Consider the following 18,004-nt stretch of genomic DNA (forward strand, 5'->3'; position numbering starts at 1 on the left):
CAGATTTAGCATAAATTAGTTGCACATGGCACACACAAACTGTCCTGATCAACCCAAGAAAATTGCTCTAACAATCCCTCCTCTAACTCCCTAATGGAGGATGGGTGGCTGGCCAGGAGAGTGTTGAAATAGTAGATTCTGTACTATATAGACATGCAGCTAGCTATAGCTTAATTTTGATCTATTAAAAAATTGTGTGAAATTAAGCAGCATTTTCTTGATCATGCTCTATATTGAGGATGGAGTATCACTGAGATATTGTCCTAATGAGGCATAATTTACTGCAACTTTTGATGCAAGTGAGGTGTAATTCTGTAACAACAGCAACTTGCATTTATATAGCACCTTTTAATGTAGAAAATCCTCCCAAGGCATTTCACAAAAGCGTAAGGAAAAAAATTAACTCCGAGGCAAAAGAGGAAATATTAGGAGGGGGTGACTAAAAGCTTGGTCAGCGGTGGGTTTTGAGGAGGGTGTTAAAGGAGGAGAGGAAAGTGAAAGGCAAAGGGATTTAGGAAGAACATTTGAGTGTGGGACCTCAGCAGCTGGAAGAACTGCTGCTAGAGGGGATTGTACAAGAGGCTGGAGTCAGAAGAGCTGAGTTGGAGTGTAGTTGGAACATTGAGGGTTATAGAGATAGGGAGGGGCAAGACCCTGAGGGATTTAAACTCAAGGTAGCTCAGAACTTTTTCTCCCACTGGAAATAATTCTGTTGCTAAACACTTTGCTTTAGCTCTTCCACAGTTAATATTTAGTAGCATACTGTTTATCATTAAAGTTTTATGGTTGCCTCTTGTTTTGCACACATAAGATAATGCAATCGGCCCATCTTAATTCATCCATACAGTGAGGTCCTAATATTCCCCCATTGTAACATCCAGTTGTTTCTTAAATGAATCAAAGTTTTTTGCCTCTACTACTCCATCTGGAAGTTTATTCCACACATTGATCACTCTGTGCAAAGAAAGATTTCCTGTTATCAATCCTAAAATTAACTGAATCCACATCCCTTAGTTCTCCTCATTGAGTTGCATTGAGTCTACAGCACAGAAACAGGCCATTCGGCCCAACTGGTCTATGCTGGCGTTTATGCTCCACACGAGCCTCCTCCATCCCTGCTTTATCTAACCTTGTCAACATACCCTACTATTCCTTTTTCCCTCGTGTGCTTATCTAGCTTCCCTTTAAATGTGTCTATTTGCCTCAACTACTCCTTGTGGTAGCGCGTTCCATGTTCTTGCCACTCTTTGGGTAAAGAAGTTTCTCCCGAATTCCCTATTGGATTTATTAGTGACTGTCTTATATTTATGAACTCTAGTTTTGGACTCCTCCACAAGTGGAAACATTTTTTCTCAGTCTACCCTATCAAACCCTTTCATTATCTTAAAGACCTCTATCAGGTCACCCCTCAGCCTTTTTTCGAGAAAAGAGGTTCAGCCTTTCCTGATAAGGATATCCCCTCAGTATTGGCATCATCCTTGTGTATCTTTTTTGCACCTTCTCCAATGCCTTTATATCCTTTTTATAATATGGAGACCAGAACTGTTCACAATACTCCAAGTATGGTCTAACCAAGGTTCTATACAAGTTTAACGTAAGTTCTCTGCTTTTCAATTCTATCCCTCTAGAAATGCACCCCAGTGCTTGGTTTGCCTTTTTGATGGCATTATTAACTTGTGTCACTGTTGTTAGTGATTTGTGTATCTGTACCCTGAGATATCTCTGCTCCTGTACCTCATTTAGACACTTATTATCCAAGGAGTATGTGGCCTCCTTATTCTTCCCACCAAAATGCACCATCTCACACTAATCTATTTTGAAATTCATTTGCCAATTACACACCCATTCTGTCAGTTTATTAATGTCGTCTTGCATTTTGGTGCATTCTTGTTTTGTATTAACTACACCCCTCAATTTGGTGTCTTCCACAAATTTTGAAATTGTACTTCCGATTACCGAGTCCAAATCGTTAATGTAAATTGTGAAGAATGGTGGTCCCAGCACCAATCCCTGTGGATCACTACTTCCCACCTTTTGCCAGCCTAAGTAGCTACGCATAACCCCTTTTTTGTTTTGTAGCCAGCTTGCTATTCACTCTGCTACCTAACTCCACGTGCTCTGACCTTAGTCATGAGTCTACAATGAGGTACCTTATCGAAGGCCTTTTGAAAATCCACGTATATCACATGAACTGCATTACCCTTGTCTACCTCAAAGGTAGTGATCTCAGGGCTACTACCAGTGCGACGTGCTAGTGAGTATAGGAACAGGAGAATAGACCACATGAATGCGTGGCTGCAGGGATGGTGTAGGAGGAAGGGATTTAGATTCCTGGGACATTGGGACCGTTTCTGGGGAAGGTGGGACCTGTACAAGCAGGATGGGTTACACCCGAGCAGGACCAGGAACAATGTCCTCGCGGGGGTGATTGCTAGTGCTGTTGGGGAAGGTTTAAACTAGAATGGCAGGGGGGTGGAAAGCTGAGCAGGGAGACAGAGGAGTGGGAAACAAAGATAGAAACAAAAGAAAGAAAGGGAAGAAGCAATAGTGGAAGGCAGAGAAAACAAGGGCGAGAAACAAATAGGGCCATAATGCAAAATAAAACTAAGATGACTAGCAATCTTAAAAAGACAAGTCTAAAGGCGTTGTATCTTAATGCACAGAGCACTCTCAATAAGCTAGATGAATTAACAGATCAGACAGATATTAATGGTTATGATATAGTTGTGATTATGGAGACATGGCTGCAGGGTGACCAAGGATGGGAACTGAACATCCAGGGGTATTCAAAATTTAGGAAGGACAGGCAAAAAGGGAAAGGAAGTGGGGTAGCATTGTTAGTAAAGGAGGAAATCCATGCAATAGTGAGGAAAGATATTGGCTCGGAAAATCACGATGTGGAATCTGTATGGGTGGAGCTAAGAAACACCAAGGGGCAGAAAACGTTGGTGGGGGTTGTCTATAGGCCCCCAAACAGTAGTGGAGATGTAGGGGAGGGCATTAAACAGGAAATTAGAGACGCATGCAAGAAGGGTAAAACTATAATCGTGGGTGACGTTAATCTACACATAGATTGGTCAAACCAAATTAGCAATAATACTGTGGGGGGGGGGGGAAATTCCTGGAGTGTGTATGTGATGGTTTTCTAGACCAATACGTTGAGTAACCAACTAGAGAACAGGTGATCCTAGACTGGGTATTGTGCAATGAGAAAGGATTAATTAACAATCTTGTTGTATGGGGTCCCTAAGGGAAGAGCGACCATAACATGATAGAATTCCTCATTAAGATGGAGAGTGAAGTAGTTGAATCCAAAACCAGGGTCCTGAATCTAAATGAAGGAAATTACAAAAGTATGAGGCGCGAGTTGGCTATGAGAGATTGGGGAACTTTACTAAAAGGGATGACAGTGGATAGGCAATGGCTAATATTTAAAGAACGTGTGCAGGAATTACAACAATTATTCATTCCTGTCTGGCACAAAAATAAAACAGGAAAGGTGGCTCGACCGTGGCTTACAAAAGAAATTAGGGATAGTAATAGATTCAAAGAGGAGACATATAAAATTGCCAGAAAGCCTGAGGATTGGGAGCAGTTTAGAATTCAGCAAAGGAGGACAGAGAGATTGATTAAGAGGGGAAAAATAGAGTATGAGAGTAAACTAGCAGGGAATATAAAAACTGACTGTAAAAGCTTCTATAAATATGTCGAGAGAAAAAGATTAGTGAAGACAAATGTAGGTCCCTTACAGTCAGAAAAGGGGGAAATTATAATGGTGAACAAAGAAATGGCAGAACAATTAAACACATACTTTGGCTCTGTCTTCACAGAGGAGGACACAAATAACCTCCCAGAAATGTTAGGGAACCAAGGGTCTAGTGAAAGGGAGGAACTGAAGAAAATCAGTATTAGAAAAAAAAATGCTAGGGAAATTAATGGGGCTAAAGGCTGACAAATCCACAGGGCCTGATAATCTACATCCCAGAGTACTAAAGGAGGTGGCCCTGGAAATGGTGGATGCATTGGTGATCATCTTCCAAAACTCTATAGACTCTGGAACAGTTCCTACAGATTGGAGGGTGGCAAATGTAAGCCCACCATTTAAAAAAGGAGGGAGAGAAAAAACAGGGAATTACAGACCAGTTAGCCTAACATCAGTAGTGGGGAAAATGCAAGAGTCTAGTGATAACAGAACACTTGGAAGGCATTGATGGGATTGGACAAAGTCAGCATGGGTTTATGAAAGGGAAATCATGCTTAACAAATCTACTGGAGTTTTTTGAGGCTGTAACTAGTAGAAGATAGGGGAGAACCAGTGGATGTGGTGTACTTGGATTTTCAGAAGGCTTTTGATAAAGTCCCACACAAGAGGTTAATGTACAAAATTAAAGCACATAGGATTGGGGGGAATATACTGGCATGGATTGAGAATTGGTTGACAGACAGGAAACAGAGAGTAGGAATAAACGGGTCTTTTTCTGGATGGCAGGCAGAGACTGGTGGGGTACTGCAGGGATCAGTGCTTGGGCCCCAGCTATTCACAATATATATCAATGATTTGGATGAGGGAACTAAATGTAACATTTCCAAGTTTGCAGACGACACAATGCTGGAGTGGAATGTGAGCTGTGAGGAGGATGCAAAAGATATTTAGACAAGTTGGGTGAGTGGGCAAGAACATGGCAGATGCAGTATAACGTGGATAAATGTGAGGTTATCCACTTTGGTTGTAAAAACAGAAAGACAGATTATTATCTGACTGGTGATAGATTGGGAAAAGGGGAGGTGCAACGAGACCTGGGTGTCCTTGTACACCAGTCGCTGAAAGCGAGCATTCAGGTGCAGCAAGCAGTTAGGAAGGCGAATGGTATGTTGGCCTTCATTGCAAGAGGATTTGAGTACAGGAGAAGGGTTATCTTACTGCAGTTATACAGGGCCTTGGTGAGACCACATCTGGAGTATTGTGTGCAGTTTTGGTCTCCTTATCTGAGGAAGGATGTCCTTGCCATGGAGGGAGTGCAACAAAGGTTTACCAGACTGATTCCTGGGATGGCAAGACTGACGTATGAGGAGAGATTGGACTGACTAGGCCTATATTCAATGGAGTTTAGAAGAATGAGAGGTGATCTCATCGAAACATATAAAATTCTAACAGGACTAGACAGACTGGATGCAGGGAGGATGTTCCCGATGGCTGGGGAGTCCAGAACCAGGGGTCGCAGTCTCAGGTTACGGGGTATGCCATTTAGAACCGAGATGAGGAGAAATTTTTTCACTGAGGATGGTGAACCTGTGGAATTCTCTACCACAGATGGCAGTAGAGGCCAAGTCATTAGATGTATTCAAGAAGGAGATAGATATATTTCTTAATGCTGAAGGGATCAAGGGATATGGGGAAAAAGCGGGAACAGGGTACTGAGTTAGATGATCAGCCATGATCATTTTGAATGGCGGATCATGCCTGAAGGGCTGAATAGCCTACTCTTGCTCCTATTTTCTATGTTTCTGTGTTTACTCTTTCTGTTACTCCTTCAAAGAATTCAAAAGGTTACTCAAGCATGACTTTCCCTTCTGAAATCTGTGCTGACTACTCTTTATTATGTTTTTGTTTTTGTGATGCTTTTCTATTACATATTTGAGTAAAGATTCCTTTATCTTTCCTACCACTGACGTTAAGCTAACAGGTCTATAGTTCCTTGGACTTGTTCCATCTACCTTTTTAAATACAGGAATAACATTAGCTGTCTGCCAGTCTTCTGGCACTAATCCCTTTTCCAATGAATTTTTATATATACGTTATAGTGCATCTGCTATCTCTTCCCTAAATTCTTCTAAATATGCGTGGATGCAATCCATCCAGACCAGGGTTTTATCCTCTCGAATTTGATTAGTTTATCAATTATCTCCCCCCTTTCTATCTTAGATGTCTGTATCTTTATGATCTCTTCTAATGTCATGCCAACCTTGTTAGTCTCCCTGGTAAATACTGAGGCAAAGTAATTATATAATATTTCTGCCATTTTGCTGTCATTACCTATGAGTTTATCTTGTGCTTCCTTAGTGGCCCTATCCCTATCCTGATTTTTCTTGTTATTTATATGTCTGTAGAATACTTTACTATTTTTATATTCCTTGATAATTTAAGTTGGTATTCCTCCTTAACTCTGATTACTGTTTTAAATATTTCCCACTGCTGTTCTATCTTTGTCAGTTTTTTTTTCCACTTTACCTTCCCTAGTTCCATTCTCATCCCCCTCAAAATTAGCTTTTTCGCAATCCATTACTTTAGTCTTTGCCTTACTTTTATCTATCTCAATCATTATTTTAAATGTCATTAAGTTTAATTAATAGCCTTTCGTATAGAATTTTATCAAAAGTTGAAGTACACTACAATATAGGGGTTACCACAATCTACTTGGGATTGTCACTTTCTCAAAGAAATTTGTCAGGCATTTTGTGCATTGTTTTTGTATACTTTTGTATGTGGAAGTTGAAGAATGAGAAATGTTAGAAGTTTAGTTTCCATATTCTTGCTTCTCATTTTGCTTTCCAATCTGATATGGTTTAGATCTATGGAAGATGTGTTGCAAAGTAATTTTCCTGTGTAGTCATATTTTATATCAAATCCAATCCGGCCAATTACCGCCCCATCAGCCGACTCTCAATCATCAGCAAAGTGATGGAAGGTGTTGTCGACAGTGCTATCAAGCGGCACTTACTCACCAATAACCTGCTCACCGATGCTCAGTTTGGGTTCCGCCAGGACCACTCGGCTCCAGACCTCATTACAGCCTTGGTCCAAACGTGGACAAAAGAGCTGAATTCCAGAGGTGAGGTGAGAGTGACTGCCCTTGACATCAAGGCAGCATTTGACTGAGTGTGGCACCAAGAAGCCCTAGTAAAATTGAAGCCAATGGGAATCAGGGGGAAAACTCCAGTGGCTGGAGTCATACCTAGCACAGAGGAAGATGGTAGTGGTTGTTGGAGGCCAATCATCTCAGCCCCAGAGCATTGCTGCAGGAGTTCCTCAAGGCAGTGTTCTAGACCCAACCATCTTCAGCTGCTTCTTCAATGACCTTCCCTCCATCATAAGGTCAGAAATGGGGATGTTCGCTGATGATTGTACAGTGTTCAGTTCCATTCGCAACCCCTCAAATAATGAAGCAGTCCGAGCCCGCATGCAGCACGACCTGGACAACATCCAGGCTTGGGCTGATATGTGGCAAGTAATGTTCGCGCCAGACAAGTGGCAGGCAATGACCATCTCCAACAAGAGAGAGTCCAACCACCTCCCCATGACATTCAATGGCATTACCATTGCCAAATCCCCCATCATCAACATCCTGGGGGTCACCTTTGACCAGAAACTTAACTGGACCAGCTATATAAAGACTGTGGCTACAAGAGCAGGTCAGAAGGCTGGGTATTCTGCGAGTGACTCACCTCCTGACTCCCCAAAGCCTTTCCACCATCTGCAAGGCACAAGTCAGGAGTGTGATGAAATACTCTCCACTTGCCTGGATGAGTGCAGCTCCAACAACAGTCAAGAAGCTCGACACCATCCAGGACAAAGCAGCCCACTTGATTGGCACCCCATCCACCACCTTAAACATTCACTCCCTTCACCACCGGCGCACTATGGCTGCAGTGTGCACCATCCACAGGATGCACTGCAGCAACTCGCCAAGGCTTCTTCGACAGCATCTCCCAAACCCACGACCTCTACCGCCTAGGACAAGGGCAGCAAGCACATGGGAACACCACCACCTGCATGTTCCCCTCCAAGTCACACACCATCCTGACTTGGAAATATATTGCTGTTCCTTCATCGTCGCTGGGTCAAAATCCTGGAACTCCCTTCCTAACAGCACTGTGGGAGAACCTTCACCACACGGACTGCAGCGGATCAAGAAGGCGGCTCGCCACCACCTTCTCAAGGGCAATTAGTGATGGGCAATAAATGCTGGTCTTGCCAGTGACGCCCACATCCCATGAACAAATTTTTTTCAAAATATGGAAGATGAATGTCTTTTAAAGAAGCTGATCGGCTTAACCCTGAAGGACATGAGTTGTGTAAAATTATATTAGATTTCCTACAGTGATGAACAATTACCCTACTTTGTTCATGTCTGCTATGATATTCTGGTGGCATCTGTGCTGGTTGTTGGTTATCTACCTATCATAGGAAGAAATCTCTGTTACACACACAAATGAAATAGCAGTTAAAATTTGTACTGAGATGCATCCTATCACAAAAAGGTGCAAATATTAAAGGATTTTCCTGATTATACTAGGCTTCAGATTTATGCTTAATAACAGAAATCTTCAACTTTTACGTGCATTTTGAGCTAAAACTCTAATAATTTTGATGTCTACAGTTTGTGGTGCAGTATAAATGCATTATTCGTTTTACTTTTTCAGGTGGTATCATGGAAAACTGGATCGTACAATTGCTGAAGAGCGGCTTTGTCAGGCAGGCCGACCAGGAAGCTATCTCATCAGGGAAAGTGATCGAAGACCAGGTTCATTTGTGCTTTCGTTTCTAAGTAAAACAGGCTTGGTCAATCATTTCAGGTGATGAGTTTAATATTTTATATCTAATAATCATCAATGTGTGGGGGGTGGGGGGCGTGTTATTTAAACATACTGTGTTTGTTTCCTTGAAAATGCCAATTAGAAATAATTTAGGGCGAGTACTGCTGTTCCTTAATAGGGGGGACAGTAATATCATGCCAGGATTTCATGAAATGAAAATATTTCTTCACCATTTGCACAATTTTGTGCAAATTTGTGACTGGTTTTCGGGAATCTTTTTTAGTCAGCAGTACCTGCTCATCCCCACCCTCTATAAAGGTCCAGGATCTGTTAGCTTAGTTCTTATTTTCACTAGTCTTGAGAAGATTCATCATTTGAAATGATTTGTTTTTAATTGACCCCTAATTTTCATAGAAGTTGCAAAATCCTACCGATTTTGTTTGTCAGAATTTAATCAATAATTTGGTATGGCAGATTAGTTACGTTAGTCTGTTATAAATTATATGGATTAAATGATTGGTTAAATTACCTTACAACTCAGAATTGCATTGTTGTGGCCATTCTAGGATCATTGCGATGTGCGGTGATTATTACATTGGTGGACGACGGTTTTCCTCGCTTTCAGATCTGATTGGTTACTACAGTCACGTGTCCTGCTTATTAAAAGGAGAGAAGCTTCTGTTTCCAGTAGCACCTCCAGAGGTAAGTGTATCTGTTATAATTTAGAAATATTAGTGTTGGACCAAGGTAAATAATAATATAACAGACATATGAAAAGCAGGGTGATGAAAGACAGCCAGCGCCCTGACCCTAGCACTGAACACCCCTCCCCTCCCCTCTTCTCCTCTCCCACTTCCACTTTCCCTGGTAACAGTGATCCCAAATGGTGGTGGCATGAAACTTAGTCCTCTGGTGCTGCGGAGAGTATTGTGTATTAAATTATGAGATCAATATCAAGGTAGAGTTGCTTCTTATACTCACCTTTTCTAATATTATTTTCGAACCCTGGTGAAAGACAGCTCTGGCCCTGCATTCCCTGACTGAGAGACAGGATTTTGGTGTTTGGGGGGTGGGGTGGTGGTGCATTAATGCATTTAAAGTTTATAGGTGTGACTGTTTCCAGAGGAAACAAATGTACATTTATTTGTCCTTGATCTCCTCTAGGATTCATTTGGGTGCTGGGGGGTGGGGGGAACGACAGGAGCGGCTCCTGAGAAACTTGGGGACTGAGGCTGGGAGAGATGAGATCTGAAGTTAGGGTGTGGAAAGGAGTGGGTAGGGGGGGTCTTGAAGGGAGTAGCCATCTGAGGCTGGAGTTAGAGTTTGGAAATAATATTGAAGTCTAGGAGCATGCCATGCGCCCATGGGGACTGGTAGCATGATGAAGGGCTATTCCTGGAACATTAATGTTTTCCTTTTTTCACAGATGCTGCCTGATTTGCTGAGTGTTTCCAGCATTTTCTGTGTTTTTTTCAGATTTTCAGCATCTACAGCATTTTGTCTTTTGTTTCACCTGTTACTGAAATGTTCAAGGTGTGAAATTCTTGGAAATCATGTAATCTCATTGATCACCTTAACTAATTGGCTTAGAAACTTAGTTCTATCTAACAGGTAAATAAGCCATGTGTGAAATCTGTGGGGATTAATGAGTTGAAGATTTTGGAAATTGGAAGATTGGCATCAATGCCATTCTAATTCAGACAGGCACAATGGGCCAAATGGCATCCTTCTGTGCTGTATCATTCTATGATCAGATACTGGTATATCAAATATTGGTCATCTATTACTATTAGGCATTTAGTTGCCACTTAACGTCACCTGCCTCACCGAGGGAGATGAAAATTCTGGTGAGACAGCCAAGTGTCAAGTGGCAGCCATTACTGCACAAAGACTGAGCAGAGTAAACTGCTTTTAATCATTTTAAAATGCACAAATTTTCTAAACAAAACCCACAAGCTTAGAAACAAAAAACAGAAATTGCTGGAACCATAAAGTAGGCCAGTCAGCATTGGTGGAGAGAACAGAACTGTTAATGTTTTAGGCGTAGCAATGTTTTATACAGCATTTTTAAAATATTTATTATACTGATGTCCTCAAATACTGGACAGACTTGTTACAGGATTTACATTCTCATACCACAGAATTTGGCTAGGTGTGCAGCAGAATTCTAGGGGTCTTGGCCATTATACCTATAATCAACATGGCGATCAACTGTCTGGGCGAAAGCGTCTGGGATTGGGCCTTATCAAAGACAAAAATAGGGCCATTGGCTGAGGGAATGAGCCAGCCAGGAGGAGCAATTAGAGCTGGGACTGGAATAGACACATTTGTCTGACAGTGTGAGGTGGCAGTAGAAAAGTAGAGACATAGTGGCAACCTGTGGGATAGAGGCAGCCAGAAACATAATGGTGATTAGGTCTGGGATTAAATGATGAATGAATATTACCGTTCCCTGCTGGCTACACAGTGAACAAAGCTTGAGGAAGGCTGCCAATGGACGGTAAGAGGTCTCCATGATAGTCTTTTCATTCCCATTGTTTGCGCCTTTGTCATATCTGTCAACCGGGTCAAAAGCCTGTTATTCATACTCAAAGGAGCTTCATTTAAATCATCCAGTTAGAATTCAAAGGGATTATTCTGTTTATTAAGTAAGTCATTCCACTATTGTGGGAGTAGTGCTGCATGTTCTTTATTTTGTATCATTATTCGAATACAAGTTGTATCTATTGAACTAAGCAACTGTGTTCATACCTATTGCTCTGTACGTTTGACATTACTGTGATTATGATTCAAACCAAACTTCACCTCATCTAGTGTTCAATCTTTCCAAATGTGGATCGAATTAATAAGGAAGTGTGCAAGGCACAAGTTTCTGCTCCAGATAGCATCCCCAGGTTATGCTATTGTATAAATAGATATATGGCAGTGAGAATCAACTCTGGTAAAAGACTGCTTAAAGGGGCAACTGACACCACTGAACTCAAGAAAGTGTCTAATGCAGGTGGGAATTTGTAACAGCTAACTTTAGGAGTTGAAACCAGGTTTTATTAGTGTTCATGTTGTAGTTATTGCCTCTTTTTGTGATCAATCTCAAGATATTTCTCATTTTAGGTAATGAATCCTGGAATTTAATACCTTTCTATCTTTATCAGTCTCCATTCTTTTGACTTGAAGTTTGTTTCTGAGAAAATTTAACAAAAGCCTAGTAGTGGAACGACCTTGTTTAATTTGGCTTTAGGGGAAGGAGATGGCTTTATAGAAATGATATTGGAGCAATGCATCACACATAGAAAATCTTTCTCCCACCCTCACATGGTTTGCTGCTAGAGTTAAGTGGCTATTTAATTTCCTTTAAGATCGTATCATCTAAGTTGTTTCCTCATCAGCTGTCTTTATTCATCAACTTGGAGGGTCTCCCTCTCCCACTGTATTCCTTCTCTGTATCGGTAACCTTTTCTACTTTTCACTCAAGCCTATCAACTCGTTTGCTGATAATTGCTCTCCACATTCATCGACAACCTTCAGATCACTTGCCCTCACTGCATATAACCTCTGCTTCTTGCATTGCAAAAGCTGAATTCCTACATCTTGGTCTCCAACATGCCCTTTGCAGCAATGAAAATCTGGTTTCTTCCAGCTCTTTAAAGAGTTTCTTAATGTCTTTTGCAAGTCCAACCAGCAGCAATCACCTCTCATCTATGACTCAACCATCATTTCAAATGGTCTCCCACATCTCCATTTTTACTCCTACCTTCAATAAGTTGGCTTTCCTCTTTCTTGCCAATCTATTCTTTTCCCCTCAACAACTATCATCTGTTTGTCCAAGACTTGAACAAAACTTCTGTATCTGGGGAGGTTCTTAGGAACATAGGAACAGGAGTAGGCCAGTCAGCCCCTCGTGCCTGCTCTGCCATTTGAGAAGATCATGGCTGATCTGTGATCTAGCTCCATATACATGCCTTTGGCCCATATCCCTCAATATCTTTGATTGCCAAAAAGCTATCTATCTCACATTTAAATTTAGCAATTGAGCTAGTATCAATTGCTGTTTGCAGAAGAGAGTTCCAAACTTCTACCACCCTTTGTGTGTAGAAATGTTTTCTAATCTTGCTCCTGAAAGGTCTGGCTCTAATTTTTAGACTGTGCCCCCTACTCCTAGAATCCCCAACCAGCGGAAATAGTTTCTCTCTATCCACCCTATCCATTCCCCTTAATATCTTATAAACTTCAATCAGATCACACCATAACCTTCTAAACTCTAGAGAACACAACCCCAATTTGTGTAATCTCTCCTCATAACTTAACCCTTGAAGTCCGGGTATCATTCTAGTAAACCTACGCTGCACTCCCTCCAAGGCCAATATATCCTTCCGAAGGTCCAGTGCCCAGAGCTGCTCACAGTACTCTAGGTGCGGTCTAACCAGGGTTTTGTATAGCTGCAGCATAACTTCTACCCCCTTGTACTCTAGTCCTCTAGATATAAAGGCCAACATTCCATTTGCCGCCTTGATTATTTTCTGCACCTGTTCATGACAATTCAATGATCTATGTACCTGAATCCCTAAGTCCCTTTGGACATCCACAGTTTTTAACTTTTTACCATTTAGAAAGTACCCTGTTCTATCCTTTTTTGATCCAAAGTGGATGACCTCACATTTGTCTACATTGAATTCCATTTGCCACACATTTTGCCCATTTACCTAATCTATCAATATCCCTTTGTAATTTTATGTTTTCATCTACAATGCCACCAATCTTTGTGTCATCGGCAAACTTAGATGAGACTTTCTATGCCTTCATCTAAGTCGTTAAAAAATATTGTGAATAATTGAGGCCCTAGGACAGATCCCTGCGGGTCTCCACTAGTCACATCCTGCCAATGTGAGTACTTACCCATTATCCCTACTCTCTATCGCCTTTCGCTCAGCCAATTTCCTAATCAAGTCCGTACTTTTCCCTTGATTCCATGGGCTTCTAACTTAGCTAACAGTCTCTTATGTGGGACCTTATCAAATGCCTTCTGGAAGTCCATATAAATAACATCCATTGACATTCCCCTGTCCACTACTTTAGTCACCTCTTCAAAAAATTCAATCAGGTTTGTCAGGCATGACCTACCATTCACAAATCCATGCTGGCTCTCCCTGATTAACTGAAAATTCTCGAGGTGTTCAGTCACCCTATCCTTAATTATAGACTCCAGCAATTTCCCCACAACAGATGTTAGGCTAACTGGTCTATAATTCTCCGCTTTCCCTCTCTCCTTTCTTAAAAAGCGGAGTGACATGTGCAATTTTCCAATCTCGAGGGACAGTTCCTGAATCTAGAGAACTTTGAAAGATTATAGTTAGGGCATCTGCAATCTGCTCACCTACTTCCTTTAAAACCCTGGGATAGAAACCATCTGGTCTTGGGGATTTGTCATTCTTTAGTGCTATTATTTTCTTCATTACTGTTGCTTTACTTATATTAATTTTATCGAGTCCCTGTCCCCGATTCAATATTAGTTTTCTTGGGATTTCCGGCATGCTATCCTCTTCTTCTAACATCCTTTGCAGTCATAAACAAGATATAAGAAAAAGCTTGTCCAAAATTCTACTGCCCGTATCCTAACTCGCACCAAGTCCCATTCACCCATCACCCCTGTGCTTGCTGACTTACATTGGCTCTCGGTCTGGAAACACCTCGATTTTAACATTCTCATCCTTGTTTTCAAATCCCTCCATGGCCTCACCCCTCCCTACCTCTCTAACCTCCTCCAGCCCTACAACCTTCCGAGACCTCTGCACTCCTCCAATTGTTGCCTTTTGCACTTCCTCGATTTTAATCGCTCCACCACTGGTGGTCGTGCCTTCAGCTGCCTAAGCTCTGGAATTTCCTCCCTAAACTTTCCATCGCTCTCTCCTTTAAGATGCTCCTTAAAACCTGCTTTTTTGACCAAGCTTTTGGTCACCTGTCCTAATATCTCCTTATGTTGCTCAGTGTCAAATTTTCTTTGATAATGCTTTTGTGCAGTGCCTTGAGGCATTTACTACATTAAACGCACTATATAAATGCAAGTTGTTGCTGTTGATATGTATCCCTTCTCCCACATCTAACGCTGACCCCAATCTTGCTATTGCAACTTTTCTTGTATCTCTAGTTTATCAATACTACTATCATCAGTGCTCCTTTAAATTTTTTTTTTCTTAAGCTGCAAATATGTCGCCCCATATGCTCCATCTGTTCCCTGCAACCCCACTGTGTTGAAATTGAAACTCTTTGCACCATTTAGTACTCTGTTCCCAGGACCTCAAATCTGTGGAATTCTTTACCTCGTTCAGCCTTCATTCCATCTACAAACTTTTAAAATCCAAGCTTGGCATCACCTAATTCATACTTCCTGACGTAGCTACTCTTTTCAACCTCAGAATTATGGGTTTTAGTCTTTGAATTTGAAAAAAACCCTCCTAGCTCTAGCGTTCCAGCTGCTATTCATGGGACTCTATTCCCCTGGATCTGTTTCTATGCCCCCACCCCCATCCTGACTGGTCAGTTTTCATCACTGTGAGCAAGATGTCAAATGAAAAGAGAAAGATTAATTACATTATTGGGTTTTCGTCATTTGGTAGTGGGTGTTGTGTCATCCTATCTTTCCCTTGTGGACTTAGTGCGACTTGGTATCTCTGTCTTCCTGTTCTTTTTCATGGATCAGGTAAGAACCGTGTGAAGGTCTGTTTGTAAAAGTTGGAGGGTGTATCACTTTTTTTATTCGTTCATGGGCTGTCACAAGCGAGGCCAGCACTTATTGCCCATCCCTAATTGCCCTTGAGAAGGTGATGGTGAGCCGTCTTCTTGATCCACTGCAGTCCGTATGGTGAAGGTTCTCCCACAGTGCTGTTAGGGAAGGAGTTCCAGGATTTTGATCCAGCGACGATGAAGGAACGGCGATATATTTCCAAGTCGGGATGGTGTGTGACTAGGTGGTAGAGGTCGCGGGTTTGGGAGGTGCTGTCGAAAAAGCCTTGGCGAGTTGCTGCAGTGCATCCTGTGGATGGTACACACGGCAGCCACAGTGTGCCGGTGGTGAAGGGAGTGAATGTTTAAGGTGGTGGATGGGGTGCCAATCAAGCGGGCTGCTTTGTCCTGGATGGTGTTGAGTATTAAAAACAGATAACTTTTTTTCCCCGCTGGTGGGGTTACGTGTAGCGTGACACGAGCCCAAGATCCCGGTTGAGGCCGTCCTCGTGGTTGCGGAACTTGGCTATCAATTTCTGCTCGACGATTTTGCGTTGTCGTGTGTCTCGAAGGCCACCTTGGAGAACGCTTACCCGAAGATCGGTGGCTGAATGTCCTTGACTGCTGAATTGTTCCCCGACTGGGAGGGAACCCTCCTGTCTGGCGATTGTTGCGCGGTGTCCGTTCATCCGTTGTCGCAGTGTCTGCATGGTCTCGCCAATGTACACTGCTCCGGGGCATCCTTTCCTGCAACGTATGAGGTAGACAACGTTGGCCAAGTCACAGGAGTATGAACCATGTACCTGGTGGGTGGTGTCCTCTCGTGTGATGGTGGTATCCGTGTCGATGATCTGGCATGTCTTGCAGAGGTTGCCGTGGCAGGGTTGTGTGGTGTCGTGGGCGCTGTTCTCCTGAAAGCTGGGTAATTTGCTGCGAACGATGGTCTGTTTGAGGTTGGGTGGCTGTTTGAAGGCGAGTAGTGGAGGCGTGGGGATGGCCTTAGCGAGGTGTTCGTCGTCATCGCTGACATGTTGAAGGCTGCGGAGAACACGCTACACGTAACCTCACCAGCGGGGAAAAAAAGTTACCTGTTTTTAATACAACTGGACATTCTCTCCCTCTCTCACTGCCTTTCGGGTCTCTTTCTCTCTCTGTCTTTGTAATCTGACCCATTGTGTATTCAGTATACTGGGATGTAATGTTTCCCGTGGCTAACCTGTCTGAACACCAACGACACCTTTGATTGCTGTGATCGTCTCCCAGCCTAATATATGCTATGCGTTTTTAGAACCTCACACTCACCTGACGAAGGAGGTAAGCTCCGAAAGCTTGTGATTTTCAAATAAAACTGTTGGACTATAACCTGGTGTTGTAAGATTCCTTACATTTGTCCACCCCAGTCCATCACCGGCATCTCCACATCATTACATTCATTGGAACAGTGTAAGAGGCTGAGGACTGAGAGCTCAGAGTCGGAGTGGGAAGGGGAATTAAAATGGCAAACAACTGGCAGGTCAGGGTCGTGCTTGCGGACAGTGCGGATGTGTTCAGCAAAGCGATCACCCAGTCTGTGTTTGGTCTCCCCAATGTAGAGGAGACCGCATTGTGTGCAGTGGATACAGTACACTAAATTGAAAGAAGTATAAGTAAACCACTGTTTTACCTGGAAGGAGTGTTTGGGGCCCTGGGCGGTGGGAAAGGAGGAGGTGAAGGGGCAGGTGTTGCACCTCCTGTGCTCGCACGGGAAGGTGCCGTGGGGCGGAGAGCTGGTGTTGGGGGTGATGGAAGAGTGGACTCGGGTGTCGCGGAGGGAGCGGTACTTTCGGAATGCTGAAAGGGGAGGGGAAGATGTGTTTGATGGTGGGATCATGCTGGAGGTGGCAGAAATGACGGAGGGCGATATGTTGAATGTGGAGGCTGGTGGAGTGGAAGGTGAGGACAGGGGGGACCCTATCGTGGTTCTGGGAGGGAATCGTCCCGAGCCCTAAACACTCCAGGTAAAACAGTGGTTTACTTGTACTACTTTAGTATACTGTATCTGCCGCACACAATGCGGCCTCCTCTACACTGGGGAGACCAAACGCAGATTGGATGATTGCTTTGCCGAACACCTCCGCTCTGTCTGCAAGAGTGACCCTGACCTGCCGGTTGCTTGCCATTTTAATTCCCCTTCCCACTCCTACTCTGACCTCTCTGTCCTCGGCTTCTTACCACTGTTCCAATGAAGCTCAACGTAAGCTCGAGGAACAGCGCCTCATCTTTCGTTTAGGCACTTTACAACCTTCCGGACTCAACGTTGATTTCAATAATTTCAGATCGTAACCACTGCTCCCCATTTTTTCAGACAGCAGGTGCCAGTAATGGTTCTGCTGCAGCAATTTACAGCTGCTACTGATCAATCTTTTGTTTCTTAACCTGTCCCATTACCACCTTCCTTGCCTTGCACCATCATCCCCTTTGTCATTTAATCACTCGTACCCTCCACCCTTTCAGAGACCTTCCCTTTTGTTCTTTCCTCCCTGCCCTCTTTCTCCCCCCGCCCCCCCACCCTTTCCCAGGCTCTGTACTTGCTCAAAAACTTTAACTCTTTTAACATCTTCCAGTCCTGATGAAAAAGCTTTGACCTGAAACGTTAACTCTGTTTCTTTCTCCACAGATGCTGCCTGACTTGCTGAGCTTCTCCAGCATTCTGTTTTTATTTCAGATTTCCAGCATCCGCTGGATTTTGTTTTTGATTTAGTGGATGGAAGAG

General features: G+C 42.9%; 1 protein-coding gene across 2 annotated transcripts in view; it reads left to right on the plus strand.

The window, feature by feature from the left end:
* Positions 1-18,004, plus strand: part of LOC137320874 (ras GTPase-activating protein 1-like) — a 175,399-nt gene that overhangs the window by 37,012 nt on the left and 120,383 nt on the right. For both annotated transcript variants that reach the window (XM_067982807.1, XM_067982806.1), the window contains exons 2-3: positions 8,422-8,574; positions 9,102-9,237. In XM_067982807.1, the coding sequence (XP_067838908.1) occupies positions 8,422-8,574; positions 9,102-9,237 (289 nt within the window). The remainder of the gene's footprint in view (positions 1-8,421; positions 8,575-9,101; positions 9,238-18,004) is intronic.

This window comes from Heptranchias perlo, chromosome 4 (genome assembly GCF_035084215.1).
Source record: "Heptranchias perlo isolate sHepPer1 chromosome 4, sHepPer1.hap1, whole genome shotgun sequence".
Lineage (NCBI taxonomy): Eukaryota > Metazoa > Chordata > Chondrichthyes > Hexanchiformes > Hexanchidae > Heptranchias > Heptranchias perlo.